Source organism: Myripristis murdjan, chromosome 14 (genome assembly GCF_902150065.1).
Source record: "Myripristis murdjan chromosome 14, fMyrMur1.1, whole genome shotgun sequence".
NCBI classification, from domain to species: Eukaryota; Metazoa; Chordata; class Actinopteri; order Holocentriformes; family Holocentridae; genus Myripristis; species Myripristis murdjan.
The window spans coordinates 17,266,251-17,285,352 of NC_043993.1; the positions used below are offsets into that span (position 1 = coordinate 17,266,251).

The 19,102-nt window shown below is 39.3% G+C and overlaps 1 protein-coding gene across 3 annotated transcripts; it reads right to left on the minus strand.

Annotated features, from left to right (window-relative positions):
- Positions 1-1,673: 1,673 nt before the first annotated feature.
- Positions 1,674-15,702, minus strand: gabrr3a (gamma-aminobutyric acid type A receptor subunit rho3a). 3 transcript variants are annotated; one of them, XM_030069342.1, is made up of 9 exons: positions 15,277-15,419; positions 14,222-14,334; positions 7,164-7,231; positions 6,852-7,075; positions 6,550-6,632; positions 5,369-5,506; positions 4,201-4,353; positions 2,732-2,925; positions 1,674-2,441 (listed from the first exon to the last, which is right to left on the minus strand). In XM_030069342.1, the coding sequence occupies exons 1-9, from the start codon at positions 15,417-15,419 to the stop codon at positions 2,136-2,138; spliced, it is 1,422 nt and encodes a 473-aa protein (XP_029925202.1). In that variant the 3' UTR covers positions 1,674-2,135. The 3 variants fall into 3 exon arrangements, with proteins under 3 accessions (XP_029925202.1, XP_029925203.1, XP_029925204.1); XM_030069343.1 differs by lacking the exon at positions 5,369-5,506 and having other exon boundaries at positions 15,277-15,702; XM_030069344.1 differs by lacking the exons at positions 14,222-14,334; positions 15,277-15,419 and adding an exon at positions 9,475-9,555.
- Positions 15,703-19,102: the final 3,400 nt, after the last annotated feature.

The following is a 19,102-nucleotide window of genomic DNA, read 5'->3' on the forward strand; positions in this document are numbered from 1 at the left end:
TCAACAGGTTGACTCGACTGACAAACACACTCATACATTCAAAGAGATGTTGCTCAATTCCTCTCCACTTCACTGAACAGGAAAATATCTGGAGTCCAATAAATTTATGAGGCTGATTTTTATAGTGAAGAAAATGGCCCAGTTACACATTCACCTGGTAAATGCCTTAATAACTGTTATACATCCTTCTAAACTTATACGCATGGTGTGAGTCAAGAGGGTGTCTGGTGTGACGTTAAGGGTGTGCCCAAGGCTGTGAATGACAGAGGCGACTGTAAATGGGTGTCTCCACGGCAACACAACCATGCTGAAAGAGTTATGGCATGTCTCCTGTTGCGTCAGAGCTCAGGCATCATACCTGTCATGTTATGCACCTGCCTTGCTCTCACCTGGTCTGCCTACTTTTTTACTTGACTCATTGTATTTTTTTTTTTAACCCCTATTTAACGCAGCAAGCTGCCTAACAATGCATTACAGTGTTAACTGCAGCTGCAGTGTTGAAGAAACACAAACACACACTGGGAAATTAGATAATTTTACATTTCAGTGCATCTTTATGAGGCAATACAAAGAATTTCATGATGAGTAGATCAACTGTGTTGGCATTAAAGAATTTTAAAAATGGTAATAAAACATCTAACACAGGTGAAAGTATAAAAGTAAGCATGTTTTAGCTCGAATCAAAAAATATACTGTATGCACACTCTGGGTGCAAGCCTCAGTTATTTTTTGTGATATTTTGAATGAATGCCCTCCTAAAATTATTATCAAGTGGCCACACCTAATGTAAAATGTGGACATATGTGAGAAAGTCATCAGTAAAATCAAATTGCAGTCAATCAGATGTCAGAATCCACGCTCCTAGGTTGTGAGGAAAAGGTGCAAGTTGTGTATTTGGACACTAGAGGGAGGTAGAGAATACGCTGTAGCATGTGGATAGGGTGGGGGTGTGGGGTGCTCAAGAGGGCTCAGCGGGGTGTGTTGGTGTTATGTGAACGCTTGCACCTCCAAGTGGAATTTTGTTGCAACATCATGGAGTCTGGATGACAGGACCCTGGAGGTCTGACTGTGATGTTGCCAGTTCAAATCCCTTCATCGTCATGTGGGACAAGTCATAATGTACATGCACTTTCGGAGGCACTGAGGTTTTTTTTTTTTTTTTTTTTTTTTTTTTTTGCTATCCATAAATAACAGATAAACAACAAATAATGAAGCACTTTGCAGTGAATTGTCCTTCAGCAAAGGAGAGAAAAGTAAGCTGGCTTTACTTTATTGTAAATTTTCCAGTTAGAAGGACTGAGGTTGATCTCTTTACTTTTGTCTTTCAGAATTGCATGGGAAAGATCACATCCACCCATACTCTTTTTTTTCCAGAAAGTAATGCAGTAATTGTTACTGTTAAAATTAGCTACATTTTACTTTTACTTGAGCATATTTTTAAAGCGGTACTTTTATTTCTCTTAAAGTAAAATATCAGCAAAGTAACAATAGTTTTACCTGAGGACATTCCAGCACTCTTTCTTTTTGTGCAATCCGAAGCTCAACAGACTTTGGTGATGTATCCTAATACAGTAAATTGAGTATCAAATTGGATTATCAGGTCAAAGTGTTACATGAAATACTTCTGTTTGCACTTTGTGATGCTTTAGAAGTGGATAATGACCGGCTTGATACACTCTTTTAACAGTTTATGTTTATTTTTCAACAGGTTTTTGCAATAATTATACAATTAGTTACTATGTATCTAATCTATCCATAAAATAATAATCTAGAAATGTACATATATTTTGGTTAAGACTCTGTTTTGTCTGTTATAAAACACACACACAGCCTGGAACACACACAAACACACACAAAATAATAGCCAGTGCAATGCATTTAGGTAGGATTACGCTGCAACATTTGAACCTAGACTTTCTCCAAGTTACAGCCGTGGTCTTCTTGACCGACGATGTCAGGAAGATGCAAGATATCAGTGCACAGTGATGGGCAGTGTGCACAAGTTAAGGTCATATTCGATAGGTCAGCAGATTTGGTAGAGAACATGAGTGCGTTATTGCAGCCTGTTTGATGTTTTTCTGCACAGCCAAGAAAAAAGTATATTCCGCTGCACAGCAAAGAGTTGCATGTATGCTCTACGCATACAAGCTCCAGTAAATGATGTTGAAAATCAGGTACGCCATGGGAAATATGACTCTGGAGTAGGAGTCGATCATGTAGCTGTTGCTCATGATGAAGCTGAGGTTTTGCTTCAGCGGGTGCTTGCGACGCAGCCGGGTGCCCTCCGTGGGTGGGGAGTCAACAGTGGAGTTCCTGGACGGGATGGCCCCCTCTGTGTTGGGCGTGCTGCTGACCTCTGGAAAAGAGGCCAGGTCAATGTCGTTGTCGTGGAAACACCCATCATAGGCCATAGCCTGGGTGGCACTGAAGGAAGCAGGGACCTGAAGCAACAGAGAGAAGAGATGTTGGATTGGGAATTCATTTAGCTGCAGGTAGGACACAAACATGGTATGTCTGACATATCATGTGACCTGAGAGAGTTTTAACCCTCTGATGCCTAAATGACAGCCACTGATGCTGACTGTGCACTTGAAAAAATGCTTTCATAGGCAAAAGTTTTGACTTTTAAATACTTTATACAAGACATAAAGGAACTTTTGCCAGTGACATGTTTAGGTTTCAGAGGGTTACACAGATATTAGAGGGTGAGATACAATCAAGAGTGAATGACCTTTGCCCCCTTGAGCTTCTTCATCTCCTCCACGGTGGTGAAATAGTTGACGGCAGCGTACTCAATCACAGACAAGAAGACAAAGAGGAAGCTAGCCCACAGGTAGATGTCTACGGCTTTGACATAAGACACCTGCGGCATAGAGGCTGAGACACCAGTGATGATGGTGGACATTGTCAGGACTGTGGTGATGCCTGGACACAGAGAGAAGCAGCATGACACAACATATTACCTCACTAACACCACCCACCCAATACATAAGGATGTGACAGAAAAACAAAAAAGTTTACTCAAAGTGTGAAAGGCCTGATGAAAGAGAGAAAAAAAAAACAATAAGACTAATAAAACAAGTTTGGTTGACTAGATAGTCTTTGTTTATTTTTTGTTTAGTGTGCTGGAAAAGGCAACATGTCTATCTCATTGTAAGGACCAAAGTCTACGGAGAGAAAAGTGAACCACGGCCACTGGAGGTGAAAGAAAAAAATGCAATACTGTCTTCTGGGCATCAGAGGGCAGTGCTGAGCATTAGCTGAACAAAGTAAAATGCTCTAAAATGCTCATTACAATTGATTTCAAATATTTATGAATAATTGGATTATTGCTTGTAAAGATGGAATAATGATGATGTTTTTCAAGGCTGATAGTGATGTCCGAGGTCTTTCCACCCATAAACAGACAATGACAATACTGCTATGAATTTTTGTAAGCCTCATTGTACAAAAGCAGCACCTTTTTGCTATTTTGACAGATGTACTAAATGACACACAAAGCCACACAAATGTCAGGTTCACCATAAGCCAAATTTATGCGGTAAAATAATACTGGACCAGTACCATTATTGCTTGAATTTGATATCAGTTAATATTCATAATTTGCCAATATATGGGTCAGTTATTATGACTGGGTTTATAATCAAGGCTAACTACAAGCTTGCACATGGTTGTAAAATTATGGCACATTCAAAAGATTTCCACTGGCACTGAGGCCGTGTGGTCGGTTGCATAACCAGAGAGATAAGAATTTTTTTCCTAAATGGTTCCATTTAAAAAAAAAAAAAATGTACATTGTCTTAACAACCCCCTATGAACTGCATCCAATTCACAATAAAATATAACTCTATATAACCCCACCACCCAGTGATGGATTCAGATATTCTTGTAGGTGGAATATCTCCCCTTCAGATTGGCTTTGCTTTTACTCTCTTAGAAACAATAATAATAATAATAAAAAAATTCTTCATCTTGCCCGTGTGAATTTCAGAAGGTAGATCAGCTAGCCACACCGTGACCACAGCACTCACTGATAGCACTAAAGATGGTCAAACCGGGAAAACACCCTTAGTGTATGGTAGCAAATACCCAGACACTATATCCACTGTAAACACTGTATCCTTTATATTACAGTTCTCAGATAGTCTTCAAACTGTTCATCTGCTTTGGGCCTTGGGAAATGTAATCTGGAGCACATACCCAGAGAAACACGGGCAGGCACGGCCCTCCTGTCTATCCAGAAGGACACCCAGGACAGCATCACCATCAGCATGGTAGGAAAATACGTCTGGAGCATGAAGAAGAAGATGTGCCTCCTGAGAATGAAGTTTATGTAGAGCCGATTATACCAGCCTGAAAAAAAGATGAAGAGACAGGACGCGTACACAGTGGTAGACATGGTGGGGGGAAACATAATATAATGAATGGAAGAAAACAGACTTTAGTGGAAGACAACAATCTCTTAGATTGAGGATTATTCCATTCTGATGTAATGAGAGGAAAATATCCCCGTCCCCCTTTCTGTCTGTCCCTCGCTCCTCTCAGACTGAAAATATGAGTGGGGGTTTCAGAGGGTGGGCTTAACAGACATGCATCGCTAAACGGCTTACATTAATATACATCCATTACATAACACAGAAAAAAACACAATAGCAGTGTTTGCATTTCAGCACTGTAAATAAAGTGATACAAAATCTGGCATATTGTTTCACCCAAACACAGCACAATATTAACGAAATAGAGTCTGATAAAAGAAAATATTTAAAGGGAAAGTTCAGAGTGTTTAGACCTATGAACATTATATAATTGCATTAAATAAATCGTTTCAATCATTCATTCATCCTTTCACTCATTTTCCAAGCCAGTTATTCTAATTAGGGTTTAATTTTTGGTTTAATTTATTAGACCAAAAGATAGGCAGATGTGCAGATATATTCTGTACTCTGGCCTAGTCGGGCTCCCAAAAGCGTGGTAGGTCTACATTTTTACTAGAACAATAGAAGTGTGAACATCACTCTCATCACGTTTGTTTGTGAGGATGAAGGACCTCCTCAGCCATGTAAAAAATAATTTATCGTTTACTCTTAACTCTTTTGGAGTATATTTTTATGTTGATTAGTGGCTTATATTGGAACTACACTGTTTGACATTCACTTGTCATGGGTCAAGTCAGGTCTGCAGATAAAGGAAACATAACATTTAACTAGAATAACTTCAAACATTTCCCTTTTTGAAGAGCAGTATTGTTTTATTGTGCCACACAGTATGTATTGAGATAACTTCAGGGGCTCTGTGGTTGTTTCCCAAACCTGGGGGACAACTCAGAGGGCCCCCAAAACATCAGTGACAGCAGGTGAACCTCACATACCAGTGCTGCTGTAGAAGGCAAGCCCATAGGAAGGGTGGAATTCTTCAATAAAAAACTGAGAGAGCACGATCTCGTCAGTCCTTAATGAATCGTTCCCATTCTTCCAGTAGAGCATGAGGTCGTTCTCATTGTATGCATCTTCAAGAGAGGAGAGAAGGGGGTGAGGGGGTGGGAGGGGGGTTTAGGTCGGGGATGCAGGGTTGATAACTTCACATGTTGCCTCTCTTAGAAGGGTCATGGATGCTTTCCTCAGAGGAGAGGAGAGAGTGTTCACAAATGGGACTCCCAACTCTCCTCTAAGATCTGGATCCATGCATGCGTGTGTGTGTGTGTGTGTGTGACAGAGAGAGAGAGAGAGGGAGTGAGAGAGAGAGAGAGAGAGAGAGAGAGAGAGAGAGAGAGAGAGAGAGAGAGAGAGAGAGTGTATATCTGTTTCTACTATCTCAGGCTGGCTCGGGACCTGTGATTCAGGACAGACAGCCCAAACTAACCCCACGGTCTGCACAGAAGGCAATCCTGACTCTAAAATTAGTCAGTGTACGATAAAATATGACCAACTTCAAGTGTTACCGGCGGAACAGAATGAAAAAAAAATATTAATCCCTGGTAAATCCTGCATCAGAAAGACAGACATGTATAATGGACAGACACTGACCTGATGAAGGATTACCAGTTATTTACTCTATGTACAAAGAGGACGCTGAGGGTTAGTGGTTTGGTGTGTTTCTAAGTTAGTGCATGGTGAACTGCAGAGTGTGTGGTGCAGTGCCATCAGTATAGCAGGAAAGCAATGCGGAAAGATATCCAGTGGTGCTCAGCGCTATCTTATGCTCAGTTCATCAAATCACAAAGAGGCAAAACATGGTATCAATGTGTTTTTTCTTTTTTTTTTTTTTTTAAGCAAGCATACCAAAAGTTTTCTTAATTGTTATTAATTATTCATTTTAAATAGGGCTTCCACTAATTTGTTATTCTACTGTGTACTGCATGAACACATTTACACTTGATGTATGCTTGATCTACGCTTCAGATGACATAAGGTAAGAAATATATTCTGGCTGCAATTGGGTATTAATTTGAATGCAAACAAATCCACGTCACTGCTGAGGAAAACTGCATTGGATATCTTCCACAGCGTTCAACACAGACAGCGCTGATACCGACTGATGCGTGATACTCACAGCTCTCCAGCTCCAGAGAACAATTCTGTGTGTCCAGTGGGAAACTACTGAAGTCCATTGAACAAAGAGCAGTCACAGTGATCCTAAAATACAGCTTACAGTTAAAAAAACCTTTACAGAGAATAAATCATTATCCAGCATCAGAAACAGTTTTTCAAGGGATCATTTTGCAGGATATTTTAGAAGTTTTCTGTCTGCCATCACCAAATATACATTTACTGTTGACTTGTGTGTGCATAAGGATAATGGTTCCTATTTATTTGATGTTTCTGTGGTTGATAAAGAAAATATTCTTTTGTTACCTGACACTATAGAGGATATTCCCATCAGGATAAACCCTCAGCATGATGTTCTCCATGGTTGTGTCATGGATGAAAGAGCGCTTTGAGTGGACGAAGAACACGTCAGGAACCCAAATCTTCTTCACCAGACGGGCGTCGAAGGTGCGACTCTTGTTGCTGCTGGAGGGGAAGGCCAGCCGATCGTCCTGCCAGTAGTGCCTCAAGTACAAGGTCATGGTGAAATCCTACGGGGGGAAAAAAAAGTGTTCAAGCCCAATGGAGAAAAGGAGTCACTCTATGTTGGTGTATTACAAGAATCTGACTGGCACATACCATGTTCACTTCAGATATACTGTCAATGCTCTCCACCTGGACGTCTATGCCAACAGGAATAGCTGAACCTGCAAAAGGTCAAACATCACAAAGGATCAGGGTTGAGCTACAGTGCAATCTCATCCTACATGAATCATCCCGCTTCTCATCTGCCAAAGATTAGAATATTTGCAAATCCCAGCGCTGAGCTACAAGTGGAAGACAAGGCAAACATCATGTCTCAAAGAAAACAGAAGCGACAAGGATTCTGACGGCACAGCGTGTCAGAAGACTCCACGTGTCGTGCTGGCTCTTAAAGTCCAGATGAAATGAAAAATGTCTTTTTATCCTTTTTATGTCACATCCCTGGTCATATTGTGTATCTGTTTAACGATTTATGTCCCAAAAAAAACAAAAAACAAAAAAAACAATAATTTGTTTGTATTCTTATATCAAAATACAATCATTTTTTTTTCTTCCTGCAAAACAAAATATGATGCATGCTTACGTAGTATCATGACATCCACCCGTCAATCAGCAATTTAGCGACACAGAGCTAAGATTTACACCAGCTTTGCAAAAATCAAATTCAAATTCCTCCCAACATTGCATCCCACCTGTCTGTCCTGTTTCATTCAGAATCATGACTCCATACAGAAGTTATACTTTCAAAATACCATTTCATCTGGACTTTTAGCATGCAGCAGCTCAGTGTTGTGTTGATATTGTCTTGTGACAAAATATATGATGATTTTTTTTTCACATACATACAACTGCAATATGATGTGTCACACACAACCCCTTGAAAAAACAGCGCTTATATTTTTTTCTTAACCGGTTTCACATCCTCTTCCTCTCATGCTCACTCCTCAGCCCAAAACCCTCAATGAGATGCCACTGAAGACACTGCAGCATTGTTTTTCTGTCTTACTAGAGACATACATCTTAAAATAGCACCCCTTTTTTTTTTAATTTTCTGAGCAAACATAATCATTGATCAAAAAAAAAAAAGTCATAAATTGCCTCTATTACTCAAAAAAAGTTAAAAAGCAATCATTGAGCAGGTAAAAGGCTACACTGCAAATTAAACCTTCAGCTAAAGTACTTTATGCGAGCATGTAATATTCTACATTAATTCACCATCATTTACGTGAATGCTCACATTAGGGTACAGCATAAAGAATGACCAAGCACCATGAATCTTATTGTGATAGTGTCAGTAAACAAAGATTATTGCACACAGAGACTACAGGGCAGCAGATGCAAACCTGATTTCACAGCATTTATGAAATGCAGTCCAAATTTCAAGAAATGTTCCTTGGCATTGAGTATTTGTATAAAAATGTACCTTAAAACAGTAAAGTGGTGAGAAAACAGGGTGTAATGTGACATTTTGGTTCTCAAAACCTTCCCCAGCCCATTTGTGTATTTAGATTTTCATCATTAAAGGCAGCATTCATAGAAACTGATTACAAGATAGTTTTGTCAAGGAGAAGACTGAACCATCTGAAACTATTGCACATGATGTGGAAATGAGGCACTTACACTGAAATATATAATTATACATAATTGGGTATTCATAATTATTAGGTATACTTAAATATTGCTTTTTAAACTGGTTGAAAATGTAATTTAGACTATGGCACTCGGTGAAGTGTGATTTTCAAGATGCCAAGATTCACATTTGACCAAAGTAAAGTAGTATTTCTGTTAGCCTGTTGGCCGGTATCATGATAGCGCTGTTAATCGTGGAAAATGTATTGGATATTGTATCGTGAGCTACTCTGTGATTCCCAGCCCTGCTTCTAGACCAGTAGTGTCAGATGGTGTATGCACAAGGACTAAGGCAGCACTTCATGACCAACCTGTCCACAAAGTTTCACAACACTATTTGAATCTGTTTGAAAATTACATGCCGTTTGATGAGAAGCCATGCCTGCTGCCACACCCTGCCAGTCTGTGCAAAACATGAATCAGCTCTCCCTCAACTCTTCTCAAGTTTCATGATGCTGGAGTAAAAATGCACCTTTTCGTGATAGACCACACTCACTGTCACGCTCCATTTCAGCCAGTTGGCATGAAAAGTTAATCAGCTCCTTGTTGGCCCATGACTAACCTTTCCACAAAGTCTCATGAAAATCCACTCATAACTTTTTGAGATCCTCTGCTAACAGACAAACACACAAACAAACACATAGGCAGAACTTGGTGAAAACATAACCCCCATCTGACTCTGCTGGCAGAGCTAATAACAGGTATTTACCTTCACACAGCATCAATTAACTCTTCCTTGTGCTATTTCTGTGAGCAATTCAGATATTTATTCACTCACTGTATTTGGTTTGCTTATTCGGAGTCACTGAGGGCTGGAGCCTTTCATCATGCACTGGGAATAAGGCAGTTAAACATCCCAGATGAGTCCCCAGTCAGTCACAGTGTTACAGTTTTTTTTTTCAATCACTTTTTCCAGTATATAATGAAATTTTTTCACGCTCTTTTGCACAACATTTCTAACATGTGTCATTTACATGGCCCTGACTCCATTGACTTCAGTATGGTAGTCAAAAGCAAAACATCTGCTCACAGCTGATAGAAATTACTTGCATCACTGGGAAATCACTAGTGCACCTGCATCACTACCCTTTCCACAAATCATCATTCACCAATCAATCAGTATGCACCTACAAAAAAGGGGCCTATAAATTGTATTCTGTATTTTTTTTTTTCAACTCCTTTGAGTTTTTCTTTGTAATACTGCATGTGAATTACAGTATTTCACTTGTAAACCTTGTTCAAACTGATAGCTGTATTTTGTATTCTGCTGTCAGCTGTGTTACAGTACAGTAAAGCTGATTGAAGGAATCTACTCATTTGGGCATAAGTTGAGTTGTTTGAGGGAAATATTGGTTTTTGTTACTTGATTTACAATATGTAACTGTGTAAATTGTCAAAAAAAAAAAATGCGACTGCAATACACACAGGAAAAAGTAAGGTTGAACCTGCTCAGACTGAAAAGGGTGTGTTGCATTTTGGTGTTGAGTATGAAGTGAGTGAGTGGCTGGATTAACTCGCTTGACTGCAAGTTGTATTGGGCGGTGACAAAATGTGCTTTTGCTGCATGTTTGAAATGTATTGCCATGGTAAGAGCCTTTTGCAAACAAAATGTGTTATTTTGGGCAGTGTGCCTCTCATTAGGCCTATGTGTTTATTGTTTTGATACCATGGTTTCTGAGTTGACAGAGGAGGTAAAGCAATTGAAAAAAACTGTAACTCAGACAAACTGTCACTCATTACTCCATGAGTAATTTAAAGTCTCTAAACTTCCTGACCTGCAGGTGCTAGGAATGCGGTAGGAGCCTGAAGCACCCTCGGGAAATGTACACAGACACTGAGACAGTGGCCTACATTCAGATAGCACCCTAAGGACACTCATGCAAACACAGAAAATATGTAAATTAAACAGAAAAAGGACAAGCCATTCATCCCGGGGTTTGTTGCTGAGACAACAACGTTAACTGCTGAGAGACTGACACACACTAGCATGGTGTGAGTATCATGCTTGTGTCATTTCCCCTAGTGGCAGTATAAATTTGTCCTGTCCAGTTAGTGCTATTACCAGCGCAAGAAAACACAGGAAATAAATCTATGTGCATAACTTTTCAGACTGCCAGCCCAAATCCATTTTTAGCATATCTAGCTCGATGTTTAGAAAGTCTGGACAGCAACAAAATGCACAAAATGCAATTTTCCCCAATCTAGTCTGATTACTTGCAAGTAACAGAGAAACCAGTCTGTCTTAAAGATCTGATATGAGTAACAAATTTGATTTGCCTGCAGCCTGAACAAGGCCTGAGACAAGTAGTGCGCCATTTCATCTGTTTTTGAGAGCGTGTGATTTACTGTCTTTTTAAGCTCGCTGACGCTAGCCGGTTGGGTTATTATGTTTCATGCCACAAATAGAAAAGTCGTGACGGTTATCTGACAAATAATGTGTTCTATTTTTAAAGCAATCATTCAAATGAGTGACTCAGTTCAATTCACAAATGTGACAGAGGCGCAGTGTCAAATTAACTGGATTGTCAGACATTCAATTCAATGCCTGCACAGGAATTAACAGTCATTCACTAAATTTCTTGGTTGTTTGCTGGACACTCACAATACCATCCACATTTAGCTCATATAAGCAAATCAGACAGTCAGTTTGCATGTTAGCAAATCAGCTGTGAAGTGGATCAGACCATTGCTTCATTTTGGCTGGTCTGATGGTATGGAACTGAATGCAGTGAAACAAACTGAGTCAGTCTAAAATGAGCAGATAAGCTCAAGGAAAAACTTTAAATGAGAAAGTTTGCATTGTTGATCTGAAAGATTGAAAGATTGAGCCAAAAGCCAAGATAAGACAAAAGGCTGGTTTGTGCTTTTCATGAGTTATTTGTGAGTTTTTATGGTGTGTGAATATCAAGTAGAGATTATATACTGAGATCATTATTGTTATGTTTTGAGACTTGCTCATGTGAAATAGCTCTCACTATGAAGTTATTTCTTGTAAGTATTTTAGAAGCATCCTGGAAATGTTTCTTGGATGTTTTATGGGCCACTGAGGCATGTTGGGGCAAGACGAGACAGTGCTGAGTGTTGTTGACTATAAAAGTCTCAATTTTGTACTTAAGAATCAAAGGAGTCAATTGACCACAATCACACAGTTCAATCAGTCAGTCAGAATTAGTCAAATCAAGAACCAACTTTTGTTTTTCTGCAAAAAATCTAAGAATCAAAAGAATCCAGTCACACTCACAGGGAGGGCAATTTATTCCTAAAATTGATGCAATTTAGCACGTGGTCTCCACTTCATCAGTGGTCTTCATCAGTTTTCCTGCACTTTCCTTTCCTGCACCTTGTCAGCGCTGTGCCAGAATATCTGAATTTCTTGACAAAAAAACTGATAAATTAACTAAACTCTAGTCTACTCTAAAACAAACCATGAAAAAATATGAATTTACTTGTATTCAACGCTATACGAGTTTTTAGTCAAGAAAATATCCATAAAGAGTCCATAAACTTAATAATTAAAAAGTAATAAATAAATAATAACAATAATTAGTGGCTAGCTTCCTGAGGCAGTGAAATGGAAATTGTCCAGTTTTATTTGCACAGTTTTACTGTAAATCGACATAACTCTATGATACTATTACGTCTTGAAAGTTTTTTTTTTTTTTCTTGTTAATGAATCGAAAAGAAATTCAACTTGATAAAACTGGGCAACTATGGCCTGTAGATTTACTACAGCTCAGAAACAAACACTGTACTTACAGGCAATTTTGAGCTGCTGGCACTAGACGGTTTGCATTTTGTGAGACTTTATACTTTTACTCCACTACATTTAAATGGGAAAACACTGTAGCTACTTTTGATTCCATTGCATGTATTTGATGGCTGTAGATACTAGTCAGTTTTCACAATACCTTGTACATATGTACATGATAAGCTTGTAAAATGTGATGCATCATTAACATAAAAATTACCGATCAATGTATGGAATAGTTCAACATACAACATTAAAATATATCTTACAGGTTAAAACATCACTAATTTAACTCTGAAAGGCATCACGCTTCAGAATGAGTACTTTTACCTTTGATATTTAAATCCATTTTGCTGCTAAACCATGACTCACATGACATTTAGAATGCAGGCGGTTTACTTTGATTGGAGTATTTATGGTTTTCCTACTTTGTCTGAGTAAAGGATATGACTACTTTATCCACCACCGGTGATGTCATTCCACAAAGTCCCCATTTACCAGGATTAACTTCACCCTCACTCGACCCAGCCGAGACAACAGGTGAAAATAATGTGCAGAACTTTTTTTTTTTTTTTTTTTTTTTTTTTTTTTTTAACATTTTGGGGCCCTAAACAGCATCTTACAGTGGCCCCCCTCAAACCTGAACCACTGTCATTTTAGTAACCCTGCATGAAAATGAATGATTAGGCATACGTTATCATCGATTAATGAACAAATAAAGCCATGACAGTAAGATTGTGCACTAATGGTAGACATAGGGAGATCCTCAAAAAATCTGGTTTGTGCAGTATAACACAGTTAGACCATAAATCATAAAAAAATAAAATGCTATTTGAATTCCCTCGATAATTTATTCTGCAAAAAAGGAAATCTTTACACAGAACATTTTTCTGAGTGCCCATAAGTGTTATCAGTGTTAATACATGTAAACATGTAGTATTAAGTGATTTGGATAACATATCATTATTTGCCTTTCAGTCTCATCAGTGGTATGTGGGTCTCAGCAGTTAAGGGGGCCCCTGTCTGTGGTGTTTAGGGGGGGGCATTACCTTCACTTATAATACAAATTGGCCAAAATGTCCCTGTGTGTATGTATCCGATATAGAAATTAAACACAAAACCTTTAACCAGTCTGGTGATGATCACAAAACTTAAGTGTTACAACTGTTTCTCAAATATCTTGTAGCATTCAGGATTTATTTTTTTCCCACAGAATTGGGTACACAGTCTACACAGATTATTGCATTAACAAAAAAAAAAAAAAAAAAAAAAAAAAAAAAAACAGTCCGTATTACTGGCTGCAGTCATAGTCTGTTTAACGTTGCAGACAATCTGGGTCAGTTAGGATTTTTTTTCTTTTCTTTTTTTTTTTTTTTTTTGGGTGGCGTAATGCCAAATATGGCACTGTAACCTACATTAAGCTCACTGATTTGCTAGGCAAGCACATGCTTCAGAGTAATAATAATGTTAACAGAAAAGAAGAAAAAGAAGAAGAAGAAGAAGAAGAGTGCAAACTCCATTAGATTAAAAATACAAAATTAAGACTGCAACTAGCACTGCCATCTCTTTTTTTATGCTGTAAGTGTTCTGTTATTTTAATTGTCCTTCTAATTGAGATCATTATCAAGGCCTGTTCAACCTGGAGCTGCACTGTGTACCTGAACACAATGTACAGATAGATAGACAGATAGAGATATAAGATAATATGAGACAGAATTGCATACAGGCATGGATTTGTTTGTTATTCTAGCTAAATGGATCAGGGCGGTGGTCTCACCTCCGAAGCCTGGCCGCATTGCAAAATCATGGTCGTCGATACGAAGCAGCTGCTCAGATTTAATTAGCATGGACTTGGTGCTGTCCATCTTTTTCATCTTCACGTCCACCCGTCTGACAAGCAGAGGAGATACAAATCAGCCCATCAGCTATATGACAGCTTACAAAAAGCTCTTTCTCTGTCTCTTTTTCTCTCAAAATTATAGCACACACACACACACACACATGCACATGCACATATACACACACTCTCTCTCTTGAGGCAGAACTAACATCTGGTCTTGGGAGTTAGTGATGATTACTTGAAATGAAGCAGTCTGATTAAAACCAAAAGCAAGGGTACAAGGGAAATGAAAGTTTGTTTACTTACAGTTGGTCTGTGCTGATTCTCACAAACAGACTCACAACTGGGTCACACATACTGTGCTACTGTTATAGATAAAGAAGCAGCAAACCTTTCTTTGTTGCTACTGAAGTCAGGAAGTCTCATGAGTTGAGTTTTTCCACCGAGAGGCCTGCCTAATCTAGACTATCTTCACAGAGATACACACATGATGATTGATGTCACCTAAAATGAGTTTCCTCCAATTTGGTGCAAAACCCAAATTTCATTCAACAATCACTGTGAAAATGTGGGCAACAAATGCATCAGGTTCTCATGCGTTATCAATGTGAGTGTCAAAATGAGTAGTTTTGCTTGTATGCTGAACTCATCTTTCATTATAAATAACAGACTGAGGATCATAACCACACTTTGAACTGTAGCCATGTGCCTGTACATTGCCATTGCTGTTCTGCGCTATATGCATCCAAAAGCTGCTTTCCTGATGTCTCCTATCCCACACACGATCCCATCGCTTGGCTTTACCTCAATTCACTGTGCCATTAATGGGAAGCATCAACACCAACTATCCAAGCACAATTTAAAGGCATCCTAAAGCTGCAATCTGTTTTTAGAGCTGACAAAAAGTAACTACCAGCTGTCAAACAGGTAAATAACAGCAGCAGAGGTGCACACAATATAACAGCCCTGCCAGACATCCCGCTTTGGCTCACCCTCCATGTTTTGGCTTGGTGTTCTCTCCAAGATATAACGCCTTGTGTCTCCTCTTGTTTGGGAAGTGGTGGCTGCTGAGCTGGGTGACAGGCCACAGCCAGGCCAAGCACATCAGTCTTAGGGCCAGGAGGGCCACATTCATGGTTAGGCTGGGGCTGGAAAGACAGAGGAACCACAAAGGTCCTCCCACTACGTCAGTTTCTCACCCAGGGAATGCCACAGCTGTCCCCGAGGTCTACCGGCACGTCCATATCCCAGCAGCGCTCATTCTGCCATGCCGCGCACACGCACAGCAACTCCTGTGTCATCCAAGCCTCGCATTTCCTATAACATGGTGTACATCAGTCCAGATATCCAGTGTTTAGCTCCACTGTACAGGCCTCCCCCTTGGCTGTATTTGTCACTGTGCCATCCCTCTGCTCATGTCTCCCGACACAACATGTTGCCCCGACTACCCGCTGTCTCCTCCCTCTGATTTAAAACCAAATATCAATTTATTCCTATAATGACAAAGGAATGCCATTAATTCCTCCCTAATCTTCTTATCTGCGGTTGGTGAAATCTTTCAGTAACCTACAAACTGGAGGCAGGAGAGGGAGGGGTGAGGATAATACAACCAACAGTTTCATCATCATTCTGAGCAGATAAAAATAAAAAAGCCACTAGCCTAGTTTTGCAAAGTGTACATTGCAGGATTTTCCCCTGGACTGTGACTGCGATGGTGGGAGGACATGAATGATCCCCCTCCAGAAGAGACAGATGTGAACATATGTGTGAGCCACATCTGCAAACATTGCACTTATGACTCCTGTGCACAAACTGTTCCAGCCAGCTGATCTGTCTCCTATAGCGAGCTGCGGTGGTTTAAGGTCAAAAAATGTTGCAGGTTAAATGTTACACGTGCATTTTGATTAACAAACAAACAAACAAAAGAATTAAAATAATACTTTTCCATTCTCCCATTCAAGTTCAGTGTGCAGTTTTCAGCCTGATTCAGATTTGGTACATTTGGTAGTTTGGTAGTAAGACAGCATGGAGCACAACATGAAAAATTTGAAATGTACAAAATAATGATAGGAAGAAGAAGAAGAAGAAGCAGAAGAAGAAGAAGAAGAAGAAGAAGAAGAAGAAGAAGAAGAAGAAGAATTTTTTTATTCTCATTATTACTGCTGTTATCTAAAGCAGAGTTTAAGCTGAGTGCTTAACAATCAATGGGGACAAATAATAATAAAAGGCTGTATACTGCTCTGGCTATAAAGCTGTATTATTTAACCAGGGAAGACACTCACTGGGTATGCACGCTCTTTCTCAGCCCTGCATTACTGCACATTCACACAGTTACACATTCACACCTGCAAAATGCACAATACAGCAATACTGATGGGCAGTGAGCAGCTTCAAAAGCAGCTGCACCTTCTTGCTCGAGAGCAGCTTCTCAGTTGCTGTTGAGTGCAAAGCACTACTCATCCACTTTCCCCACACAGATTTCCCTGCTAATTCGAGGATTTGAAGCAGCTGGAAAGCCAAATCTCTAACCGTAAGGCCCCCACCATGCCAAAAAATAAATAAATAAATAAATAAATAAAAACTGTGCCAGTCCTTTGGCCTACATGTGCTTAGAATATTCTCTTGCAGATGAGCAGTGGCTGGTTACTTAAACGTTCTGGAAGCCTCTAAATGTTAATATCATATTAGTTATCACTGAGAAAGTCAAAATAAATCCCTGTATGTTCATATCTAAGAATAAGACCATTCAAAGGTGGGTTTCATTTTTAGGATTTCACCTATTATATTTTTTAAAAAGATAACACTGTTGCTTAAATATTTGCTATTAAATGTTAACATTTACTTTTTTTTTTTAAGGAAACTTAAGAAAGCAAAATTCCCACGCCAAGTTCTTGCGAACTTCTACAAAGGAGTGATTGAAAGCATGCTGACTGGAAACATCACAAACTGGCATGGGATGTGCACGGCCCAGGACAGGAAGACTCTGCAACGAGTGATTAAAACTGCCCAAAACATCATTGGCACCCATCTACCAAGCCTCAGTGATATCGTGGAGGTGAGGTGCCTGTGCAGAGCCAAAAAGATCCTAAAAGACAACACCCACCCCAGCCACAGCCTGTTCACCCTGCTGCCGTCAGGCAAAAAATACAGAAGTATCCGCTGCCGTACCACCAGACTACAGAGCAGCTTCTTCCCTCAGGCTGTGAGACTACTAAATGCACCATCTGCACTCCTCCATGTTTAATAAATAAATCAAGAGGGAATCACATTTTAATTTCATTATACAACCTGTTGTATAATGACCAATAAACTTCCTTGTATCCTCGTATCCTTGTTTTACTATTGAAGTAGTATGTACTAATTTCTGTAATTTTTACATCACAATTTAGCTTTATGTAGCTTTTATGTATTACTTGTATTGTAGGTAGTACTTGCAATGGTTTATTTGCAGTTTAGACTCAAGACCATATTATCTGGACAGGATTACTGACCGGGCACATGGGGCACAGCTCCCGGGGCCCAAGACCACCAGGGACACCCAATCATTCACTGTCAGATCATCTTGTGGTTATGTATTCATCTTAAATGTCGAATTGACTCTTTTAACAATATACAGGCAAAGACAAATCTTCTCAATGATGTTATGAGGCCTCCAGACAGTTTGTTTAAGCTTCTATGTGTGTGTGAGCCATGTCTAAATGCTATAATGGACATTACAACAATATAATGGAGAGCTAGACACCAAATGGCAAATATTAAATTAGCATTGAGGGTTGAATGGAGTCAGGATGGTTTAACCTCAACTGACAAAAAACTTGGAGTAAGCATAAATGAGAACAATATAGACTTAATCTTTGAATTTTGTGCTTATTCCACAGTCTTTGTCATTTGAGTTTAAAGGATCAGTTACAGATGTAGATAAATTACTAGGATAAAGTTTGGCTATATACTGTTCTAAGACTATTCTAAACTCCTTATCCTTTGTTATTTTATATTGAGCAGCAGCAAGCATATTTTTTTTATATGCAGATATAGATATAGATATGGATAGATATATAGAGATATAGATATATAGGTAGTCCTGATGTTTTAGGGACTAAAGAACTGATGTGAGTAAATGCCATGAAGTCATCAGAAAACACACACAGCACATGTCAGTATACATTCAGCATAAGAGAATTACATGGGCTTTATTGTGCTAAAGCCTCGTGTGTATCCATGTGACAGATGGCTTAAACAGTATACGCAGATATGTATCCCAGTGAGACTGAGGTAAAGTAAGGTGAAGCAATGGAAGTCCTCAAATGATTTTAAAAAAGTGGAAGAAAGGACCTCCCACATTCCAATATACTGTAATTGAATGGGCGGCCCCTATATGGTAATTTGCCATTGACGCAATTATCTGCCAATTAACAGAGTTTCTCAGGGGCCAGTCGATAAAGTCACAGGGCAAATACCCACGTAATCCCCTCAGTGAGTTCTGGGATACTGGGAAACGTTTGAATCATGTCTGCGTTTCATTCCTTGGCTGAGATATGGACTGCCAAAATAAGGATAATACCATTATATGGACCACCCATTCAAATAACTGGCAGCCCAATTCCAATATGCCATTATATATACACCCCTTCAAGGCTGATAGAGCTACAGATTATAGATTTAGTGATTAAACACCTCTGTTATAACAGGGTGGGACGTACCAATACTGCATGGAGGTGGTTTCACTGTTTATTACATCATCAGAGGTCCAGGTTTTATTATAGATCAGTGGATACCACTTCTGCTGGGGAACATTTATGCCATAGAGGTCTGGTATTG

Excerpts from the sequence above, each read along its gene's own strand:
- gabrr3a (XM_030069342.1), bottom strand. The coding sequence starts at position 15,419 with ATGAATGTGGCCCTCCTGGCCCTAAGACTGATGTGCTTGGCCTGGCTG. Across the intron at positions 2,926-4,200 it reads GCCTGCCCGTGTTTCTCTGG|GCATCACCACAGTCCTGACA; the intron begins GTATGTGCTCCA and ends CTCTGTGTCCAG. Across the intron at positions 2,442-2,731 it reads AGAAGCTCAAGGGGGCAAAG|GTCCCTGCTTCCTTCAGTGC; the intron begins GTCATTCACTCT and ends CTGTTGCTTCAG.